At 39.0% G+C, this 21018-nt stretch overlaps 2 protein-coding genes across 11 annotated transcripts in view; one reads left to right on the top strand and one right to left on the bottom strand.

The window, feature by feature from the left end:
* The window catches only part of mcf2l2 (MCF.2 cell line derived transforming sequence-like 2), a 373245-nt gene that overhangs the window by 128531 nt on the left and 223696 nt on the right, over positions 1 to 21018 (top strand). For all 9 annotated transcript variants that reach the window (XM_034180353.1, XM_034180346.1, XM_034180350.1 and 6 more), the window contains exon 15: positions 1756 to 1844. In XM_034180353.1, the coding sequence (XP_034036244.1) occupies positions 1756 to 1844 (89 nt within the window). The remainder of the gene's footprint in view (positions 1 to 1755; positions 1845 to 21018) is intronic.
* The window catches only part of b3gnt5a (UDP-GlcNAc:betaGal beta-1,3-N-acetylglucosaminyltransferase 5a), a 33918-nt gene continuing 25680 nt past the window's right edge, over positions 12781 to 21018 (bottom strand). For both annotated transcript variants that reach the window (XM_034180355.1, XM_034180354.1), the window contains exon 2: positions 12781 to 15048. In XM_034180355.1, coding sequence (XP_034036246.1) covers positions 13373 to 14572 — 1200 coding nt within the window. In that variant the 5' untranslated portion in view covers positions 14573 to 15048 and the 3' untranslated portion in view covers positions 12781 to 13372. The remainder of the gene's footprint in view (positions 15049 to 21018) is intronic.

Genomic DNA, 21018 nt, shown 5'->3' with positions numbered 1-21018 from the left:
GAGGCTGGTTGGTTGTACTGTCAAATTCTCTGAAACGCCTTTGGAGACGGCTTATGGTAGAGAAATGAACATTCAATACACGAACAACAGCTCTGGTTGATATTCCTGCTGTCAGCATGCCAATTGCACGCTCCCTCAAATCTTGCGACATCTGTGGCATTGTGCTGTGTGATAAAACTGCACCTTTCAGAGTGGCCTTTTATTGTGGGCAGTCTAAGGCACACCTGTGCACTAATCATGGTGTCTAATCAGCATCTTGATATGGCACACCTGTGAGGTGGGATGGATTATCTCAGCAAAGGAGAAGTGCTCACTATCACAGATTTAGACTGGTTTGTGAACAATATTTGAGGGAAATGGTGATATTGTGTATGTGGAAAAAGTTTTAGATCTTTGAGTTCATCTCATACAAAATGGGAGCAAAACCAAAAGTGTTGCGTTTATATTTTTGTTGAGTGTATGTGCCATGTTTGGTGGACACTGGAGTGAGAAATCATACTTTCATACTTTTGATATTTAACCCCAATGATCTTGACTTTTGCCAAAACAAAACCTTTAAGAGCAATTCTGCGGTCAACTGCCATCCACATATTAAATTTGGTGGAAATCAACCAAAGGGTCTGGGAGGCAGGGCTGGACAATATGACCCAAAAGTCATATCGCGGAATAAATTAAATCCCTTCACGGTAACGGTATATATTGCGATATAAACTTAAATGTAAAAGTTATAATGGAAGTGTTTCTGAATGGGTTATATAGTCCCTTAGCAAAGGTAAATTGATATATATATTAAAAAAAGACAGACACATTTATTGTGCAGATCTCAAAAATTACAGCGGCAATTTGCTAGAAGATACAACTAAGATGCAAGCCTAGATTTGATGTTTTGGTGAAAGAATAAAATATATTTATTTATTGTTGGGTCAGTGGCTGAAGTTTCATCTCTTGAACACTAGATGGCACACCCGCATTGAATACATGAACCGTTTTCAGGACGGAGGCATTTCCTCATTTCCAAAACACAACAAGAAACCCAAAAATAAATAAAGTGCTTAAGTTACTCATATTTGAAGTCAGTCTGAGTAAGTCATCATTCCCTGGCTGATTTTTGTCTTTCTGCACCCGGTTTAAAAAATCCTTGTGTTATTTAATGTGGTGCTTTCTCAAATGTTTAATTCAGGTCATGACGGAGTGTCGCCTCACCTGTCCGAAGCATCCACTGAAATAAATAATGGCTTTGCGGTGTTCAGTGTACATGTCAGCGACACAACTCCTGTTTAGCTGACTGCTATGTGTGGAAGATGCTGCAAGAAACACTCTTCGTCTCAGTGAGAGACACGCCTCAGCTCAGAACACCCCCCCCCCCCCTTCCCTTCACTCTTTCTGCAGCAAAGGTGCACAGATGTTTCACAGAGTTTTCCTGGATCATAAAACTCGCATTATCGCAATTGGTTGGTGAAGTCCAAATCTCTACCGTCGGCCAAATTTATATCATTTATATCGGGTATCACCTATACCGCGCAGTACTACTGGAAGGAATGGCAGAATTGGCACAATTCATCCAAAACCTTGACCTTTGGGCCAAATGACCTTGACCTTTGCCGAAACAAGCACCATATGGGCAATTTTGGAGTCAACCTACATGCAAACAGCTTGTTTGGTGGAATGTGGACCACGCACAAAGGAGGGGTATTGGAAAAAACACACACACCCTTCTCAAATTATACTACGATAATGCGTGTGTGTGTTTTACAGATTGAGGTGATGCATGAGGAAAGTCAAGGAGGCACCACCCACGTCCTTGTTTCCAATGAGACAGAAGAGAGTCTGTGCAACAGACGCAGGTAAGGACAGAACCCAGAGCTTTACTTCAGTTTGTTTCACTGCATGATGTGAGTGTCCATGTATCTGTCTTTATGATCAGTATATTCAGTATAAAGAAGAATCAGACTTCATTAAAATGTTGTCCTCAAGGGGGCCTACTGATAAAACGGTGGAAACATTTGTATCATGCATGACAGGGGTCTTTAGCAGATTTCCAAAATTCTGCACACACACACACCTGTGCATTATTTTTCTTTAAATCAGTCAACTTGGAAATTTCAGGGGATAGTTACATCTCAGCATAGCATTAATATGAAGGTCAAAAGTCCAGGTCAATCAAGATCATTTAACAGTGAGAATCACATTTTTCACAATAACTCTGAATCAAAAAAGCAAGAAAGATGATCTGAATTACATATCGTCACCTTCCTCAAATAGTGGACTAAGTCATGTTTTGGAGAATATGACTTAGGCCATTATTTTAGGAAGGTGACAATATGAAGCAGCAAACAGATGCCACATGCGCGCATGTACGCCACATCATGATGACATCACTATATGCTGTCATTGGACAGAATATGATACAAATACTCAATTTTTCTCAGCAACTCTAAAATTAGAGGAGTTGATATGACTATTAACCAGAAAATGGAATCTCATATTCTGATGTCATGTGATGACATCATCATGACATTACATATAGAACAGCAGGTGCTATTAAGTTTTTATATATATCATGATGTCACGTACCCCTCAGCACATGGGAATCTGTTTTCCTATGCATATGCACTTGAGATCATCATTCTAGCGCTTTATATCAAAATTAGAGGAAAATGTGACATTTTTTTTTTATCACCTACGGTCACATGACTTCACATAAAGATCTCCAGATCTTGAAAGAATGAATCAAGGAATGATGGGATTTTGACTGTGGAATTGTAACAATGTGTTTTAGTCTATACATAATTCATGAAAAGTGGCTTTATAAAAAGTTAACTTTGAGTAGAAGTACATCAGTATTGTTTTTAACTTCTTCAAATGGTCTAGTTCATGGAAAAATAGGATACCAAACTAACATTTTTATTACCCAAGGTCATCAAATATGGCCATTGGGTATTGCAAAGGGTTGCGAAGGTGTCTGTCCGTCTGTCTATCCATCTGTGCTTAGTATAAGTCCAGTCCTATTACGATAAGGTCTTAAAATTGACAGGGAACATTCTTGGGACACAGGTCCTGGACAAGTTCAAAGATGGCTAACCTTGACCTATTTTAAAGGTATTTTAAGAGGTTAAACAGTTACATTCTGTCAATAATTTTATGGTATGATGTTAGACATTAACGTGGTGATGTCACTTCCTAGTTTCGCTAGCTGCTAACTTTGCTTCGTTTATGGCTAGAAATAACACCTTTCTCATATATTATGTGAATGTTAGCGAGAAATAAACACTTCTAAAACTCAAAACTCTGTTTTTAGAAACTAATAACACCTCTGAACTGATTTACAAGACAGTTCATGGACGTTAGCGTGCACACTAAATTCTTAAATTTGTTAAATTTGTCTCATTAATACTGGAAATGCACAGAAGGTGATCTGTAAATATTCCTTGATTTGCACAACTTCCGCACTTATCAAAAGCTCATGTATTTGCATACACAAGGCCTCCTACAGATGCCATTAAAACATAAATAGTTTCTGATTGATAGAGGGGCTTTATTGAACATGTACAAATTGTATGTAAGACAATAGGCTCTTTATTATTTAAACAACTGCAAATTATAAAGCACACAATGCTCATACAGCTGAGGGTATTTTATCATTGCATTATATTTTTTAGCTTCTAAATGGACAAGAAACGTACACAGTCGATAAATGACAAATAAAGTAAAATTTCTAAGTATTTTCCTGAATAACATCAAGACAAAAATCATATTACTCTTAAAATATGAATGAATGAATGAAAACTATTTATTTCGAACATTTGATACAACAACAATTACAAGATAGATCAGTAAGGACAACAACAAAAAAGTTCCTACTGTGTACCCAACATGTCCGAAAAGGGGTAGGGTGAAGCATCAGCTTATTTATCCCTACCCCTTCTTCCCCACAACCAGTAATACCCTTTGCCACATATACACATAGATTCCTACACACCTAAACCGATATCAATATATATATATATATCAACATACATACACATACTGTTATATGTCGGACGCAGTCGGAGCACCGACCCAGCGTTAGACAGGACCCAGCATAAAAGAAACAGAGCACGGTTCAAAGGATAACAGAATTTAATGACATAACAGTGAGTGCTCAATTAATAACCAATAAGTGCGCGGTCTGGCGAGGTGGAAAAACGGCGCGCTCCCAGCAGCACAAACGGTCCGGAGCCAGAACAGTTCGGACCCAAGGACCCCGCCGACACCCCCCAGGTGGCCACGACCAACCGAGTCTGTGAAAGAAGAAACCATAATGTGAGTCCACCACTCCACACACAGAGAGACCACTCAAAGGTGTACATAATCAGCAAACACTTCCTGGCTTAATCACCAATCAGCTTCCCACCCTGCAGGCATGGAACACCCAGTTCAATTCTCCACTGCAGTGGAAGCTGATTAAACGACTAACATAACAGCTCAATATAATAAGGTGTGAGGGACACCACATCTACTGACTGTACTCATGTTAGTCACAAAACCTAAAGTACCTCAGGAAGTGTGCTGACGAGCGTGAGACCTCACCCCCTCCTCTTTCACAGACCATGGCATCAAACCTGGTACGGTCTCTGCGTCCATAATGATGAGATGGTTCTCCAAACATCGATCTCACCCGTCTGGTCACAAGGTCGAGTCTCTGGCAAATACACACTGTGTACTCCAGACTTAAATGCAACCATGCCCCAATCCATACAGATGCACCACAGCTGTGAGTCCTGACGAGCTGCACATGACAAGCCTCAGGTGATCAGGGTGAGGTCCTGATAACTCAGCCACACATCAGCCACTCAGTCCTGAACGCATGCCACCTGGAAGGAAAGACAGAAAACAGAAACAAAAGCCAGCCAGGCACCCCAGCCACACAACACATACATATACACATATACACACATATACATATATATATACACATATACACACATATATATACACCTACACATACCTACTTACATACAAAATACTATATATTTACAAGCCGAAGCAAAAAACAAAAACACCCTAACCCTCATTATATTCATAATATTCAGTTAACACAGTGACCATCTTAATTCGTCACTTCTATGTGTTCTAAATCATTTCATTAAGAAGTTATAACTGATGTTTGTAATTTATTGATTTAACAGTTGCCGTGGAATATGAGTCATTCCAGCTGGAATCATCAAATTTTGGAAACATTCCCCACCTTACCCCCTCAGTTTTGCCTGAAAAAAATATATGTGACGGATAATGTAACTATTAGACAATATCCAAAATTTCAGATCTCTACTCTGCATACTATTCTCACAAAAAAAATTCCTAATTGGAGTAAAGTCAGCCCATTTTATGCATTTTTCATTGTCTAACTGACCATTTTCAGCTTAAAATATCTCAAGATGTATTTGTGTCATGTCCATAAAATCTTGTAGGCCAACAGTCCTAGTCCTGGAGACACTGTATACCAACTTGCAGGGTTGTTGTTTAATTCATGACCTAATGCTGGCTCTCTGGATTTCTTAGAAAATTTGACCTTGCGAATTCTGGAATGACCTTTTCATGTTCACAGAATCCAGAATTTTTAATTATTAACTGAGCAAGCAAGGTTAATAATTTGTTGATTTTATATATATATATATATATATATATATATATATATATATATATATATATACACACACACACACACATGCAAACTTACAGTATCACCCAAATATGAAAGTTGCTGACGGCTCGTAGTCAGACCAGTTCGCTTTCTTCATCTCCATGAAGAACATGCTAACAGATGGGCTGATTGTTAGCTAGTAAGCTTTTAATCTCTGGTTTTCCGATGCCGTTTAGATATTTATAGCGTATGTTCATGTCCAACTAGGTTTCTGAATCGTTTTTTTGCCTTTCTGGTTTGTAATGAATGTGATACATGTGGACTGATTGTCATGTTAACCGGTCCAATATGGGAAAATATCCAACTGGAAATCAGCCAACCAGAGCGTGCATAGCGTCACAGCCACATAATATAAGATGGCATTGCACGTTAGACAACATCATTAGCCAAGGGCATCAGCTGTAACACTGAAATACTATGACATTTTTCCCCATTTAGGGATACATTTCTAAGTACATTTTTCCCATGAAAAATTTTAAATTTGAGTTTGGTATCAATTTTTCCAAGATTCAAGAGTTTATTCCATCCAAAAATAGTGGATACCATTTTGTACTCAAAAATTGCCACTTCCTGAAGAAAAAAATGGTGGTAAGTGGTCAAGTTTGTTTGTCATTCTCAGTCAAATGTTCCACCCTGTCACAGGTTATATATTCCTAAACCTATCGAAAGGAAAGTTTCAGATAGGATATGGTCTGTCAAACATTACAGACATCCATTTGGTTTTAACACATCAAGCTGACTACAAATGACTGGAACCGTCACATTCAATGCTCTGCTTTATTCATTGAGAGATTTCAGCCGAACCAGTAGTGGATATTGTCCTCAAACAAATCGGTGGCAAATAAATTTCCCAAGAAGGTCATAATGCAAAGCAGGCCCAGCCTGCTTGTAATTCAAACCCTCACTGCATTTTTCCTCTCCGACCGCAGCGTATGGGGTGGCGGCATCAAGAGGAATTTTTAGTGAGCAGTAGCACAGAGAGTTAAAGACCGAGGAGATTTGAGCAAAAAAAAAAGCAGAGGGAGAAACAGAAAAGAGGGAGACAGCTGTGACAAAGCTGGTAGGAATAAAACAGCCCTGGCAGGCACACGTTCCCCTGAAGGTGTTTTAATATGGATTTCAGTCTGCTTCCATCGCCGTTTTGGAAAAAATTAGAGGGCTTTAATATCACTGAAGTCAGGAATAGACGGGTGACAGAATAAAAAACGTGCACAAAACCCACCTCTGCTCATCTTGAATTTAGCCACCCGTCCCCGTGATTAACACTGCAAACTCATGACAGATCCACTGGAATTTATATTCATTTATAAAGAGCGGGGAATCACATCTGACATTGTGGTATATCGTCTGGATTTGCTATGTGTTAACAGTGCATGTTTGCCTATTGTTGAAGAGCGATCAATTTGACTCAAGTGACTTCACCTCTTTGTGTGTAAAATAATAGTGCAACAGATAACAGAACATTTAGAGCACAATTCAGCAAATGATGATACAAGCATCAAATTTGGCACAAATACTCCTTAGAAATTCCTCTTGAAAAAGACGATTGGACACTTGAATTTTCAATTCGCAGTCAGGTAGGGCTCAATTGAAGAATTACAAAGGGGTCAAAATTAAAAGATGCGCCAATCATATTGAAAATTATACTACATTTGTCTGATCATGAAGATTCCAAAAAGTTATATGAGTAGTTTGGACTATCTGTGACTGAATGTTATGGAGTTATGGGCTAAAAAAGCAAGAATGGTGACAAAGGTCAGTTTCAGTTTTTACAGGGGTCAAAAGTTAAAGTTTCTCCAAGTTTGGTAAAAAGTGATACAAATTATTATTTGAGTGAACAGGGTTTTTAAGAGGAATAGTTTGTACCATGTATCATGCTTAGTTATCATAGAATCATATCATAGAATTCAATGGACGTTGACCTTGTTTGACCTTTACTTTGGAGACCAAGCATTCAACACTGTCAAAACTATTCCATTTATTAATCCTATTAGCTCAAACATTAATTTGCATCACTTTTTCCCAAAAATAGAGCAACTTTAACTTTTGACCCCTGTACAAACTGAAATTGACCTTTGTCACCATTCTTGCTGTTTTTACCCCATAACTCCATAACATTCAGTCACAGATAGTCCAAACTATACCTTTTTGGAATCTTTACGATCAGACAAATAATGTGGCATACTTTTCAATTTGACTGAATCATTTTAAAATTTTGACCCCTGTGTAATTCTTCAACTGACCCTTACGTGGCTACCTATTAAAAATTCAAGTGGCCAGTCGTTTTTTTTTTGTTTCAAACCAGTCATGTCTAAGTGTATTTGTGCCAAATTTGGAGCTTGTATCGCCATTTGAAGGATTGTTTTAGTTATCTACTGCACTAAAATCCCAAAGTGAACAGGATCAAATCTAAAATCACTTTTAACTACAAAATCTAGCACAAATCTAAGTGAAACCATCAAGATGCACAGCAGCACATGAGCATAAGTTAAATGTTGACCCAGAACTTTGAGGTCTGAGGGGAATTTAATTTCTGTGAACACATCATGGTTTAAGCCTTTTTTCTTTGGAATTTCACTCAGGATGTGGTTTTTCTTCACACTGGCTAGCTGATGTCTCAACAGGAAAACGTCTGACTGCGACTGAGTCAGACTATAACTCAAAATACAAAAAGATCTATACATGAGGAACTCCAAACCAAGCACTTTCTGACTTCCCAAAAGCTTTTCAGCCACATTTGCTCCCATGTGACTTCCTTCTGCTTTAAATATTTCTGCACAGCCAAGATGGGCCTTGAAAAATCCAAAAATGACTCGTGGTAAGCACATACAACGCACGGGCGTATGGTAGCTATCTTTTCTGCATGACTCAGTGTGAAGACACAGTGAAAGATAAAAAAGGCAACTTCCCGTTCTTAATTCTACTGCTATCTGACAGCAAATACTCAAAATATAATGGCAACACATTTGTTTTGCTCTGATTGTTCATGAGTTAAAGAGCCAAGATTTCTTCTATGCACACAAAAGGATTAGTCTTAAATTGTGTTCACTAATTTGTTAAAACAAGAACAATCAGATTTGTGACATCCGCTAATCCTGATCCAGATCACCTCCAAAATGCAGCGGAGTCTTTCATGCCCTAATATCTATCTGTGGTGCGAATTTGGTGAGAATCTGCAAAGTAATTTTGACATAATCCTTCAACCCCTCTATAAAGTAAAATCTTGATCCAGAATGCAGATCACCTCCAAAATTCAGTGGATACTTCTGCCAAACAGGATCTTGCTTTCTCTCTTCCTCCTCTGTTTTATACTCACCCATTTTTTTGAAGACTCCTGTGTGGATCATTGCTCTCCAGCTGGTTCAATCCCTCGTGTTCTTCCCGGGTCTTCCAGTCAGTTGAGCAGCTGTTGAGGTTCTGCTTTCAGAGGTCCTTGTAACGATTATTTTTCCCTCCTCTGTTTTTCTTTGCTCAGCTGAGAGTAGAAAATCTGCTTGGAAAGTTTGCTATATTATACGTATGTCTTTGTATCTCTCTCACTTGTGGCGTATTAAACTACAAGACCTGGGTCAGTCTATACTGTGCATGTCTTTCAAACATTTTATTGCCTTTCAAGTCTATTGTATGTCAACCAGGTCTCACGGCAGTTCGTTATGGCATCAGGAAAAGTCACTTCATCTATGGGCTTGTGATATCATCATCAAAATAGGGCGCTTTTGTAACAGGGGGTCTGGGAGGTAAGTTAGAAGGGGCAGGATTATAAATAGTAAAACATAAAAAAAAAAAAAAAAACACGCCACGAAAAGTGCCCCGTTTTCATGATGTGGGCACAAAAAAACAAAAACAAAAAAACAAAAGTGTGAGACGTTGGGATCGACAACAAAATTTATCAAACTGAAGCCTATATTTGATTTCGTGAACAGAATTAGTTGAAATAGGGTCCTCATTTTATTATTCTGAACATGAAATATGTCATTGATGTCAGATGTTCTTTCAGCAACATACCTGTTGCAACATAACTGTACTGTGCAACAGTTATGTTGCACAGTACAGTAAATCTGAAAAGTATTCATAGCGTTTCACTTTTTCCACATTTTGTTATTACAGCCTTATTCCAAAATGGGAGTAAATTCATTTTTTAACCCTCAAAATTCTACTTCCTGGATGCACTGTATTTCTAAAAAGCTTTGTCATTTCTTTCCATATTTTGGAATGCAAAGTGTGGGTGCAATAATGTGCCAGCTTCTCTTATTTCTATATATAAAAAAGTTTTTCAAATTACTTCTTATAGAAAATTTTTTTTTCCTCTTACGCACCAATGACACCAGATTAAATTCCGTGTATATGAGAAGTTGGCAGTAAATTTGATTCTGATTTTTAAAAATAGTATTTGAAAACCTTTGAAATACTGTAATTTAATTGTGGTACTTTCCATGCAGTATTTCATATACTGCATATAATCATATAATTTCCAAATAAATGTTACAGTGCAGTGGGACCCAGAGTAGTACCACATCAGCTCACAAACCAAAACTTAAAGTGAACAGATGCATTCCCTGAACAGTTGAATTCAGAGAGTAGCGGATGGTCCAACAACTTTAAAAAACACACCGAAAACTGTTAAAATTAGATTGTGTCCAGGTCCCAAACCCACCTGAAGCCTACGACATCAGCCACTCAGCTCAAGAGGGGAAAAACCAACACGTGGGTACAGTTTGATGGGCTGCACCTGGGAATGAACCAACAAGTCATCATCGAAAAACTTTGGTTATACACTCTAATAACTGTTACTGCGTTTCTACTCAATTCTTTAGTGGGTGAAACATTTTACACTCAAGAATATTGAGTAAATTAAAAAGGCTGTGAAATTATTGAAATATATTTGATGACCTTGGTAAATCAAAGTAAAATTATTAATTATATTAGTCCTTTCCAAATATTTTGAATGAAATTTACCAAACAAATTAAGTATATTTAAAAAAAAATCAAATTTGTTAAGCAAATGCTAATTTATTTCAATGAAATGAAGTCAAATAATGAATGCAAAAGTTAAGATAAAATTAACTTTTTTTTTTTGGCATTTCATTTGGTATATCCAACTCAATCAACTGAATGTGTTTCAGAGATTTTTTGGTAACACTTTACTTGAAGGGATCATTATAATAGTGACATAACATTGTCAGTCATGAATGTGTCATAAACATGTCAATGTCACAAATGTTCATAACTGCTGTCATGAAGTGTCATTCGGTTTTTGTAATGACAAATTGGCATACAGCCAAAGACCAAAAAGGTCAAAGACAACTTCTGGTTATGTCACTTTGATTAATATCAAGTTGTCATATTCAAGACAACCCAAAAAAATCAACTTGTCATTACAAAAACTGAATGACACTTCATGACAGCAGTCAAACATTCATGACATTGACATAATGTTTATGGCACGTTCATGACTGTCATGTAATACTTATGACAGTGTTATGTCACTATTATGATGATACCTTCAAGTATTACAGATTTTTTTTTTTAAGTCAGTATAGCCATTTCTTACTGTGATATATACGACACTGAACTATCTATTTTTTTAGAGTGTACCAGAGTATTGGTAGGCTGTATCTGAACTTTTCTAGTTATTGGGATTGATTTACATCGCTTCACCAAGAGCCTCGATACGTGACACCACAGTACAGCTGAGGAATAAATACACAAGAATGGTGCCATACAGTGGCTTGCAAAAGTATTCAGTCTCTTGGTATTTCACACATTTTAATTTGTTTATGGCATTTCAAATACAAAAAGTAAATCAGGCTTCTCAATATAAAAATTTCTAAAATTATCTTCCTGAGACTCAGTCTGAAAGTAAATTTCTACAACTTGATATAAATTAATTAAAAATATAAAAGCCAAGATGATGGGTTGCATAAGTAATCAGCCCTTTGGTATAATACCTGTAAATGATTAGTTTAATTGCCAGTTTTCTTCAGACAAGTCAGAGGATGTTTACATGAACATTTCCAAGTCACTGAATATGTCTTGGACTTTATTTACTTCAGTTATGAAGAAATACAAACAGTATGACACTCTATGGTAAATCTGTGTGGAAGAGACAGTTCTCAAAAACTGAGTGACTGTCCAAGAAGGAGAATTGTGAGGAAAGCCACCAAGACATCCAGAAAACCCAGACGTTGTAGGCTTCTCTGCCTGTGATTGGAGAAATTGTGCATATTTTGCATTTTGTATCCCCAGTTATACAGCTTCATGATGAAGTGGTATAAAGGAGGATTTTATTAAAAAGATCTGAACCTTCAGCTACAACTTGCCAGAAGGTACATCTGATATGCAAGCCTAGATTTGATGTTTTGGTGAAAGAAAACCCTCCTCTGTTCCAGTTTATCATGAAGTGGGGATACAAAATGCAAAACATGCACTATGCACAATTTCTCCAATCACAGCCACAGAAGCCTGCAACTTCTTCCGGGTTGTCTGGATGTCTTGGTGGCTTTCCTCACTCTTCTTCTTGCAAAGTCAACTCAGTTTTTGAGAACTGTCTCCTCCACACAGATTTACCATAGAGTGTCATACTGTTTGTATTTCTTCATAACGGATCTAAATAAAGTTCAATACATATTCAGTAACTTGGAAATGTTCATGTATCCATCTCCTGACTTGTCTGAAGAAAACTGGCAGTTAAACTGATTATTTACAGGTATTATACCAAAGCGGCTGATTACTTATGCAACCCATCATCTTGGCTTTCATATTTTTACTTAATTTATATCAACTTGTAGAGATTTACTTTCAGTTTGAGTGTAAGAAAGATAATTTTTGAAATTTTATATTGAGAAGCCTGATTTACTTTTGGTATCTGAAATGCCATAAACAAATTAAAATGCGTGAAATACAAAGGGGCTGAATACTTTTGCAAGCCACTGTACTACCAGAACCAGAAATTGTGTCCAATAAACCTCGTTTTGACCCTTTTCTTTGGACAGTTGGTCTTGACACTTGCATGTACCCCGAGCAATGACCCACTTTTGACTAATCAAACACAATTTCACCTGACATTAGATCTCAGAAATAAGAGGTATCACAGAAACTAAAGATTCTCCAGGGTTTATTTCACATTGTCAGAGCAATCCAACCAAACAGCTTCATATGTTACCAAAAATGTAGTCTTGACAACTTTGTGGTTTAAGGCTCATTTAAAAAATAAAAGACAACCTTTCAAACCACAACTAAGTAGCAAACATTAAAACATAATTGAATTCAGTTTCTTGAAAAGGTCTTCAGAGCATGAAGTTAACTTCATCAGGTGCCACCGTGACAGTAACAAAAAAAAAAATGCATACTGCCAGCTAGTTTACAGTGTGCGTCTTCCTCCTGACAGCACTGAACTTCTGTAGCTGGCAGGTAAAATGTGCCCTTCTGTGTACAGAGAGACAAAGGCGGTTATGTAAATACTCCTGAGACAGGTTTTACCAGCTCTGCCCTTTCGCACTATAATGGAGTGAAAGCTGATGGAACAGCTTCGATCTTTACTACAAGATGGCAAACATATTCATGAAGTCTGTGAACCACTTCGCCGAAACGGTGAAATATTAAAATCACATTAAAATGCTGCAATGAGTGGCAGGGTGTGTGTGTGTGTCACACACATTCAGCAGTTGTCACATCACATAAAAGGTCCAATTATGAAAAAGCTGCCATACAGGAATAAGTGTTCTGGTAATGAGGTCGACACAGCAGCATCACTTTTACCGCTGTGCAGTACAGATTACTCAGAAATCCTTTGGAGTGCCTATACGCTTCATGGCCGGTCACCGACTGCCACAGGAAGCGCACATCTGTGATATGGCCGTGTGATGTGATCATTCGATCATAGATGCAGGGGTTGTAAGGAGTCTTTCCCTCCCCTGAAAAGTACACGTGCTCCTGGGGAGAGACCCCCATTGCCTTGGCACAAATTCCCATGAAGACGTCGTCTATGTACATGGAGGTGTTCAGCAGCAGAGTAGCCTGGTATATCTTCGCGGCTACGTCGCCTGATACCACGTACCCTGCACCAGAGGTGTAGTCGGGGTAGGAAGCCCAAGGATACAGCTCATAGGGGACGTAGTATTTACTGTCCTTACGTCGAACAGGGGGGGCGCCTCTGTGTACGTGCCCCACCCAGACGTCTCTAGCCCCTGCCTGGCTACTTTTGAGGTGTGACAGGTACTTCAACAAGTTGGGCATGTGCACAAAGATGTCGTCATCTGCAGACATGAGGAAATCAGCCTGAGGGCAATACTGGTGGACCCAGTGGAACTGAAGGATCAGTTTCGTAGTCAGGTTGTGGAAGGTGTCCACGAAGTCCTGCTGAATCAGGTCGCCATAAGCCTGGTCCTCATGGAGCAGTGCTTTTTGCACACTGCTCCTCTGCAGGACATCTGAAGGTACACCAACAGCAAACAGCACCCTCACACTTGCCCCCATTTCAGACTGGGCAAAGCTTTGGTTGCCCCAGGAGTCCCTAATCGCCTGCCTTTGCTCAAAGTTCTCTGGAGATGATTTCACAAACAAAAGCAGGAGGACTTCTTCCCACGTCTTCTCATCCGCAGCTTTGCATTTGCACGGGTGGTTGATGAGGTAAGGGTAGCTCACAAACCCGCCATCTACGAGGTGGGAACTGCCGCTTCTGCGGTTATGGCCGCGGTTTGTTGTGATGGCAAAGGAAGAGTTGACAAAGTCGTAGCTGTTGTCCAAATAGCGGTAGGAGTAGGATCTCACGTGGCTGACCACGTGGTGGTCAAGCTCCTCCCAGCACACCATCACCACACACAACAGCAAGCCTGTGGTGAGCAGCTGCACGCACTGACACTTATGAATACGGCGGAAATTCATAAACATTTCTACGACTTCTTGTTTTGAAGATACTCTCAGAATCCTGGAAAGCCCTCCTCTCCTGTTTTCCCAACAGTCGAGTGTGTTATTTTATCTCTGCATTCTTAACTTCTTACTTTCTACTTGTGGTCTTCCTTTCATTCTTTTCACCTTCTGTCCACTCTCACTTCACATATATATCCCTCGTCCACTAACTCCTAGTCCCACCAACTGTCCTTTATGTTGTTGTCATCAAGTCCAGTAGGCTTTTGTCAAACACTTCAGCAGTCTGGGATCTCCGTTACTGGTTGTCGTCCACTGTAAACAGAAAATGCTCCCCTCCCTCATAGTGCTCAGACTGCAGACAAAACAGGAAAAGCACAGCGTCACTCCTTTAGCTGAAGAAGTTCCATTCCCATGTTCCTTGAGGACACATCAGTAGCATTGCTGCTCTTTTCCCCCTCTGCACACTGTCAGTGGTGTGTCATAAAGGCACATTGCATCTGGAAGAAAAAAACAAAAGAATAACTGGGATTAGTATAATGTACAGACTTCTTGCATTTTTAAGAAAAAAAAAAGGGACCATGATCCACTTTCAATGCGACCTCACACGTGGTGTTGAGCTAAAATACCAGTAAACTAAAACCACTGTTAAACTAAAATGTGCTTCCCATCTTAACTCCTTTGAACATTAGTTGCTAGCCTCGATGGTTTTACAACAGCTACTTTTGGCATGCCAGGAGCAACTTGACGAATAAGGACGAATAAGGGCTGATCTGTTTGGGGGGGGTTGAACATGAAGTCACAAGACTGCTTCTGTAAAACCTTGAAGCCACCACTTCCCCTGCTTTGCATGTCTTGAGCCCTGATTTGCAGCATCAGGAGCTTATGTTGTGCTTGGTAGCACTCAGAATTTACATCTCTGCACAAAGCAATAAAAACACCACCACGTGTTTCAGCCTTCATTGTGTTTTAGTAAAGTTAGGGTGACCAAACGTCCTATTTTCCCAGGACATGTCCTGTTCGGGCCATCCTGTTTTATTTTTTTTTTATTTTTTTTGAAGAAAGTGATGACAATGTTCTGGTTTTCATTGGGCCATTAAATTGACCGGTATTCGGGGAGCTACTAATCGCCAGAACTATAGGCGGAATGGAACCAGGTTGTTTTTGCTTAAAATTATAACCAAAACAAGTACTGATGAGATGATCAGGTCTCACCATTAAAATAATAAAGTTATTTAGCCACTATATAAAGCTGTAGGTCGGCATTAGAAGCCAAAACCCTTGACAGAACAGCGACGGAAATGGCAGAACCAGACTTGTGTGGTGCCATCTAGTGATGGTAATGGTAAATTTTCCAATATGGCAATCTGCTATTCCGGTGATTAGTACTAACTGGGACAGAAAAGAGATAAGTTTGTGCTTTGAACATGATGGAGGGGGGCATTATCTTGAGATTGGTCATCAATATCTTGAGAGTAGGGGGCATGATAAGGTGCTGTTCTGTCAATCATTCTGTCAATTATATTATTCTGGTTTCACTGATTAGTAGTATTTCATTGCTGGACTGAGTGTCCTGGTTTTCAGTAAACAAAATATGGTCACCCTAGTAATGTCTCCTCAGAATTTGATTTGAGACGACGCTGGTGGAGAAACTCCATGAGACCAGACTAGCTTGACGATGGAGAACAGGGTTAAGAGAGAGAATATATTTTGCTTGACTGTTTTATGCTGATGACTATTCAAAATAATGGCCAGAACAGATATGTCACGCAAACATGAACAGATAGAAATGTTCAGGAACATTTCCGGGTGGCAGGAACATTCCTGATTTTAGAAGAGGGTCACTGAGAAGAAAATAAGGTTTCAGGTTCCTGCCATCCTGTTTATCTTTGTTGTTCCTCAGTCTGAATATTTTCATTTGTACGAAAAGGCTTCTCTCAGCCACACTTGCTCAAAATTATACCATTTATTGCCTCAAATATTAAAATGTTAGTGGTCAAATCACTACTCATACACAGTTTTGACTTTAGCATAACAGTTATTACAAAACCTACTGTAAAATTATTGTAATTAGGTTAGGCTTTATTTATCATGTGAAGTGTAAATTTGTTGGACATTTATTGCTATTTACGTTTTTCAATTTGACATTTAAATTTTTCCTACCCGAAACAAAACAATTATTTACTGTAGACAACCTGGGTGACCACATCAACGGGATGGAGCCGCAAAAGAAAGTTTGGGAACCACTGTCCAAACCACAGCAACAAGAGCCAATAGGAAACACCAACGCCAAAACCAGTAATGAAGCAGTTCAACATATTTCAGCCTAGAGTCTCTTTTGAGATGTTTGGGCATCATCTTTTCACTTCCCATTATTTATTGGGTGGCAAACACCACATTATGTATGAGGCACAAAAACTCTGAATAAACTGTTTCTTGTCGCCTCTCAGACAAAAACATCACCCATGCCTGGATGCATGGACTGCTCCAATGCGGAGCTACGAGTAAATGTGCACGTTTAGTCACCAAATGCAAATGACCTCATTAAAACAGCCAATTACATAGTGTTACTGGAGCCTAGCCGTCCTCCTCCGTTGTAGCTGTCCCACAAAGCGGGAAGAAGTCGAGTGCCAAGTTGGGGTTTGTTCTGTAAGACTCAGCCACTAGACAATTTTTTTTTATTTTTTTATTAGTCGACTAATCGGATGTTAGCTAGTCGTCGTGGACTATTATGACTTGTCATCCCATCCCTAATGATATCGCAGTTTAATTTTGATATCACAGGAGCAGACAAACAAATCACATTGGTTCATTAAGTTGCATTTATTTTTGAAAACATGGTGCTACTACTTCATGTGACAAGAAGCAAAATCTTTTTAAATGCCACATTATTTATAATGCAAACAATGTTAGCAAGTAGAAGTCAATGGGCTATTTAAGTTACTGTACAGGGCAAGAGAAACTGGGTGTAAACATGCACATTCGCCACACTAACAAAAAACTCCTCTAGATTTTTTAAAACAGATGTAGCATTACTTAGCTAACCCGTGCTCCTCATTACAGTGTTTGGCTGTCCTACAAAGTGAAAACAAGTAGACTGCAGTGTAGTATGAAGGTTAAATCAAGAGGGTGGTCTTTCAGTTTGAGAGCATGATTTATTAATTTTACTTGTTCTGCAAGAACCAACATGTCGTCCTCATTCAGATCTTGTTTTAAATGCCCCTTTACACCAGCTTAATTATATGTTACTGCAATTTTCTGTTATGGAATGAGACTCAGAGTGCCTCATTGAGATCAGTATACAGAATCAGCTTGCCATGAGTGTAGGCTGTAAATGACATCAGTAGGGCTGAAATGATTAGGGGAGTAACTCAAATATTTCGATTACAAAAAATGTTTGAGGCAAATTCTGTGCCTCAAAGCTTTGTTTAACGTTATACTACATAGTGCCATACAAAGGCCTGGCATTGTAACATCCCCAGAAAAAAAAACAAAAAAAAACAGAAGACTAGAGCATGCACTGAAGCTGTGTAAGCGCTAATCCATTTAGCACAAAAGCTACAGCTTTCCAACGTGACACACAGACTAAATAAAGCTTTTTAGGAGAAAGACGGTTTACACTGATCATCTGAAATAGACTTACTGTGCATTTAAAGCGAAGCAGTGCATTTCTGTTTTTTTTTTTTAAAAAACACAATTTTGTCTGCTAGCTGCTCTCCGCTCTACGTGGGGAGTGATTATTCATGCGGCGGACGGTTGCTGCCTCTCTCTGCATGGTGTGAGGGGCTTTCAGCACTCCCCTCACACCGGGCGAGTCACAGCTCCATCCTCGGCCACACTGACAAACACTCTCTGAAAGAAAATCCTCTTTCTTTTTTTTTTCCTCTTAGACTTGCACTGAGTGTTTTGCTTTTTAATTCTCGCTTTTTTTGGGGCAACACACAATGCTTCACAAACATGGAAACTTAAATAAAATAATAATTATTTATAAAGTGACTGTGAGAATTGTATGTTCAACCTCCAGCTGAATCGCAGAGAAAGAGGGATAACAAAAAATAAAATTCACTTCATGCAGGGACCCAGTCCACCAATCTTAAAAAAAAAAAAAAATGATTACATTTTACAAGTTGGGGAAAACAAAAAACAGAAAGCCAAGTTCCATCGCCATTTCAGCAAAATGTCAAGACTTTGGCTGAGCTCCTGACACCGGTAAAGATCCAAAACTTGTAAAGATGTAAAAAAAATAATTTCCCAGGAAAACAGAAAGGGATACACTAAATTTGACAATTGTGTGATGGTGCAGCGACCTTCTACCATTGCTTAGGAAGAGCCCTGGAAACGCAGAAGTACTTTTTATCCAGTTACTCGATTAATTGCCAGAATAATCAATACTTGAATACTTGATTACTAAAATAATCAATAGCTGCAACCTAGACATCAGTATTTGACATACAATCCCTTCACAATAAAAGCCGCACAATTATACCAGTTATTAAAAAAAAAAAAACAACAACAAAAAACGTGTTTGTTAAAACTATAAAAACATTTGATTAATCTGATTTTCCCATTCAGGTTTTAAGATTTAAAGGGGACTACATTTGACAGTTAAACCAGTCTTGATCAAATTAGCCAATTATTAAAAAGGATCATGTAGTGCAAAACCAGTCTACACTTCACCTCAAACAGGTTTGTGCAGTGGAGAACTATCATTCTGTAGTTTGTGGCTCACAGAAAATGTCAAGGCAATTTGAATAACTGAGGAAATTACTCCCACTGTGTGTGAAGGTGAGCTACATTCTGGCCACATGAACACTGTGGATATGACCAACCCCCACCCAAATGCTTCAGTGTTGATGACCCAAGGATGAAAGGCCAAGGACACACTCACATTCACCAGGAAATACATTTTCAGCATAAACCCTTGGGAAGGTCATGCAAACCTCACCATGCAAATTACCAGCGATCAGAAGGTAAAGGAAGCCAAAAAGACAGTCTCGATTTGTGGAAACATAACAGGACAAGTCTGTTTACAATGGGACAATTATCAAATATCATGGCAACAAATTTACACCATTAATTTAAACATAAAGTAGAGCGCAAACCCACCGCCAACACTAGTTACCTTGGAGAAAATTTTCAAAGTCAAAGTCCTGTTAGAAGCGGCTTTTCACAAGCTAAAATAGAATAGATCAAATGTCAGTATGCATTTAGTTCATGCACATGAATCAAAGTTTTATTGTGGTGGTGTCAGTTTTTTTTTTTTTCCAACTTTTTCGGTTTCTGAATTCTTCAATTTAATTTCAATTTATTTCCTTTATATAGCCCAAACCACAACAGAGTTGCCTCATGGCGCCTTCACACAGGTAAGTCTAACCTTACCAACCTCCAGAGCAACAGTGGTAAGGAAAAACTCCCTCTGAGGAAGAAACCTCAAGCAGACCAGACTCAAAGGGGTGACCCTTTGAGTCTGGTCTGGTCTGCTGGTAATTCTTAAATCATTTTCACAGAACATTGGTTCTCTGCTCTGCACAATCCGTCACTGCTTTTTGACACTTGGTATCTAACTGATAACTGGGAAGGTAAAAGAAGTCTCTCCAGTATATTTTTTACAACACAGTCTACCATGTAGTAGTATATCACTTAATAACTTCAGCTTGGGATCTGTGAAAGCTACACAATAATAGCAAAACTGGCCAGTTTGTTAACCCCAGTGTTTGTTAAAGGGCCTTTTACAATGCGTGCGCCGCACGATCATTCTGCCGTATTCGCTTGTGTTTTTTGCAAAAGTGGATGCGGCAGCAATACATCTGGACACACACAGGGGGTGGAGATTTCTACGTCACTATCTGGCTTTTCAAGCGTCTGGTGAACAACACGACAAATCGCCATCATGGATTTGTGACAGGAAAAAGCCAAAGGCTCAGTCTGTGAGTCATAACCGCAAGTTACGCCGGATGCCCTTCCTGATGCAACTCCAAAATTTCATGGAGAATCATTTTAAAACAGTACAAAAGTGTAAACCTCAGCTTACATTCTATAGTGTATCATGTCTCCATTTCACCTTTATCACAGCAACATGTTGGATGAGACAGGGATAAGGTTCAGTTATTAAGTCGATCTTCATTTGGAAGCATCAAATCCTCCTGTCCTGCATGTTTTCCCTGCATCTGCGTGGGTTTCCTCCAGGCACTCCACTTTCCTCCCACAGTCAAGGTCTGCTCCTGTCTCTGCCCCTGACTAAGACATACATGCCAACCCCTTTGAGGATCCACCTGTATAACCAAGTGCTAAAATCAACACAAAATACTTATAACCTCCTAAATCGCACCAAAATCAGTTTTATTACAGTACACACAACCGCATAGCAGTATCACATAGCTGGGGTTTTGTCTGTATATTAATAACTAACACCACGGATCTCCATGGGCTCTTTTATGGTGGAAGTCCTCCACAGTTAAATCCTCCTGCTC

This window comes from Thalassophryne amazonica, chromosome 10 (genome assembly GCF_902500255.1).
Source record: "Thalassophryne amazonica chromosome 10, fThaAma1.1, whole genome shotgun sequence".
Classification (NCBI taxonomy): domain Eukaryota; kingdom Metazoa; phylum Chordata; class Actinopteri; order Batrachoidiformes; family Batrachoididae; genus Thalassophryne; species Thalassophryne amazonica.
This window is presented reverse-complemented; position numbering and strand designations above follow the sequence as displayed.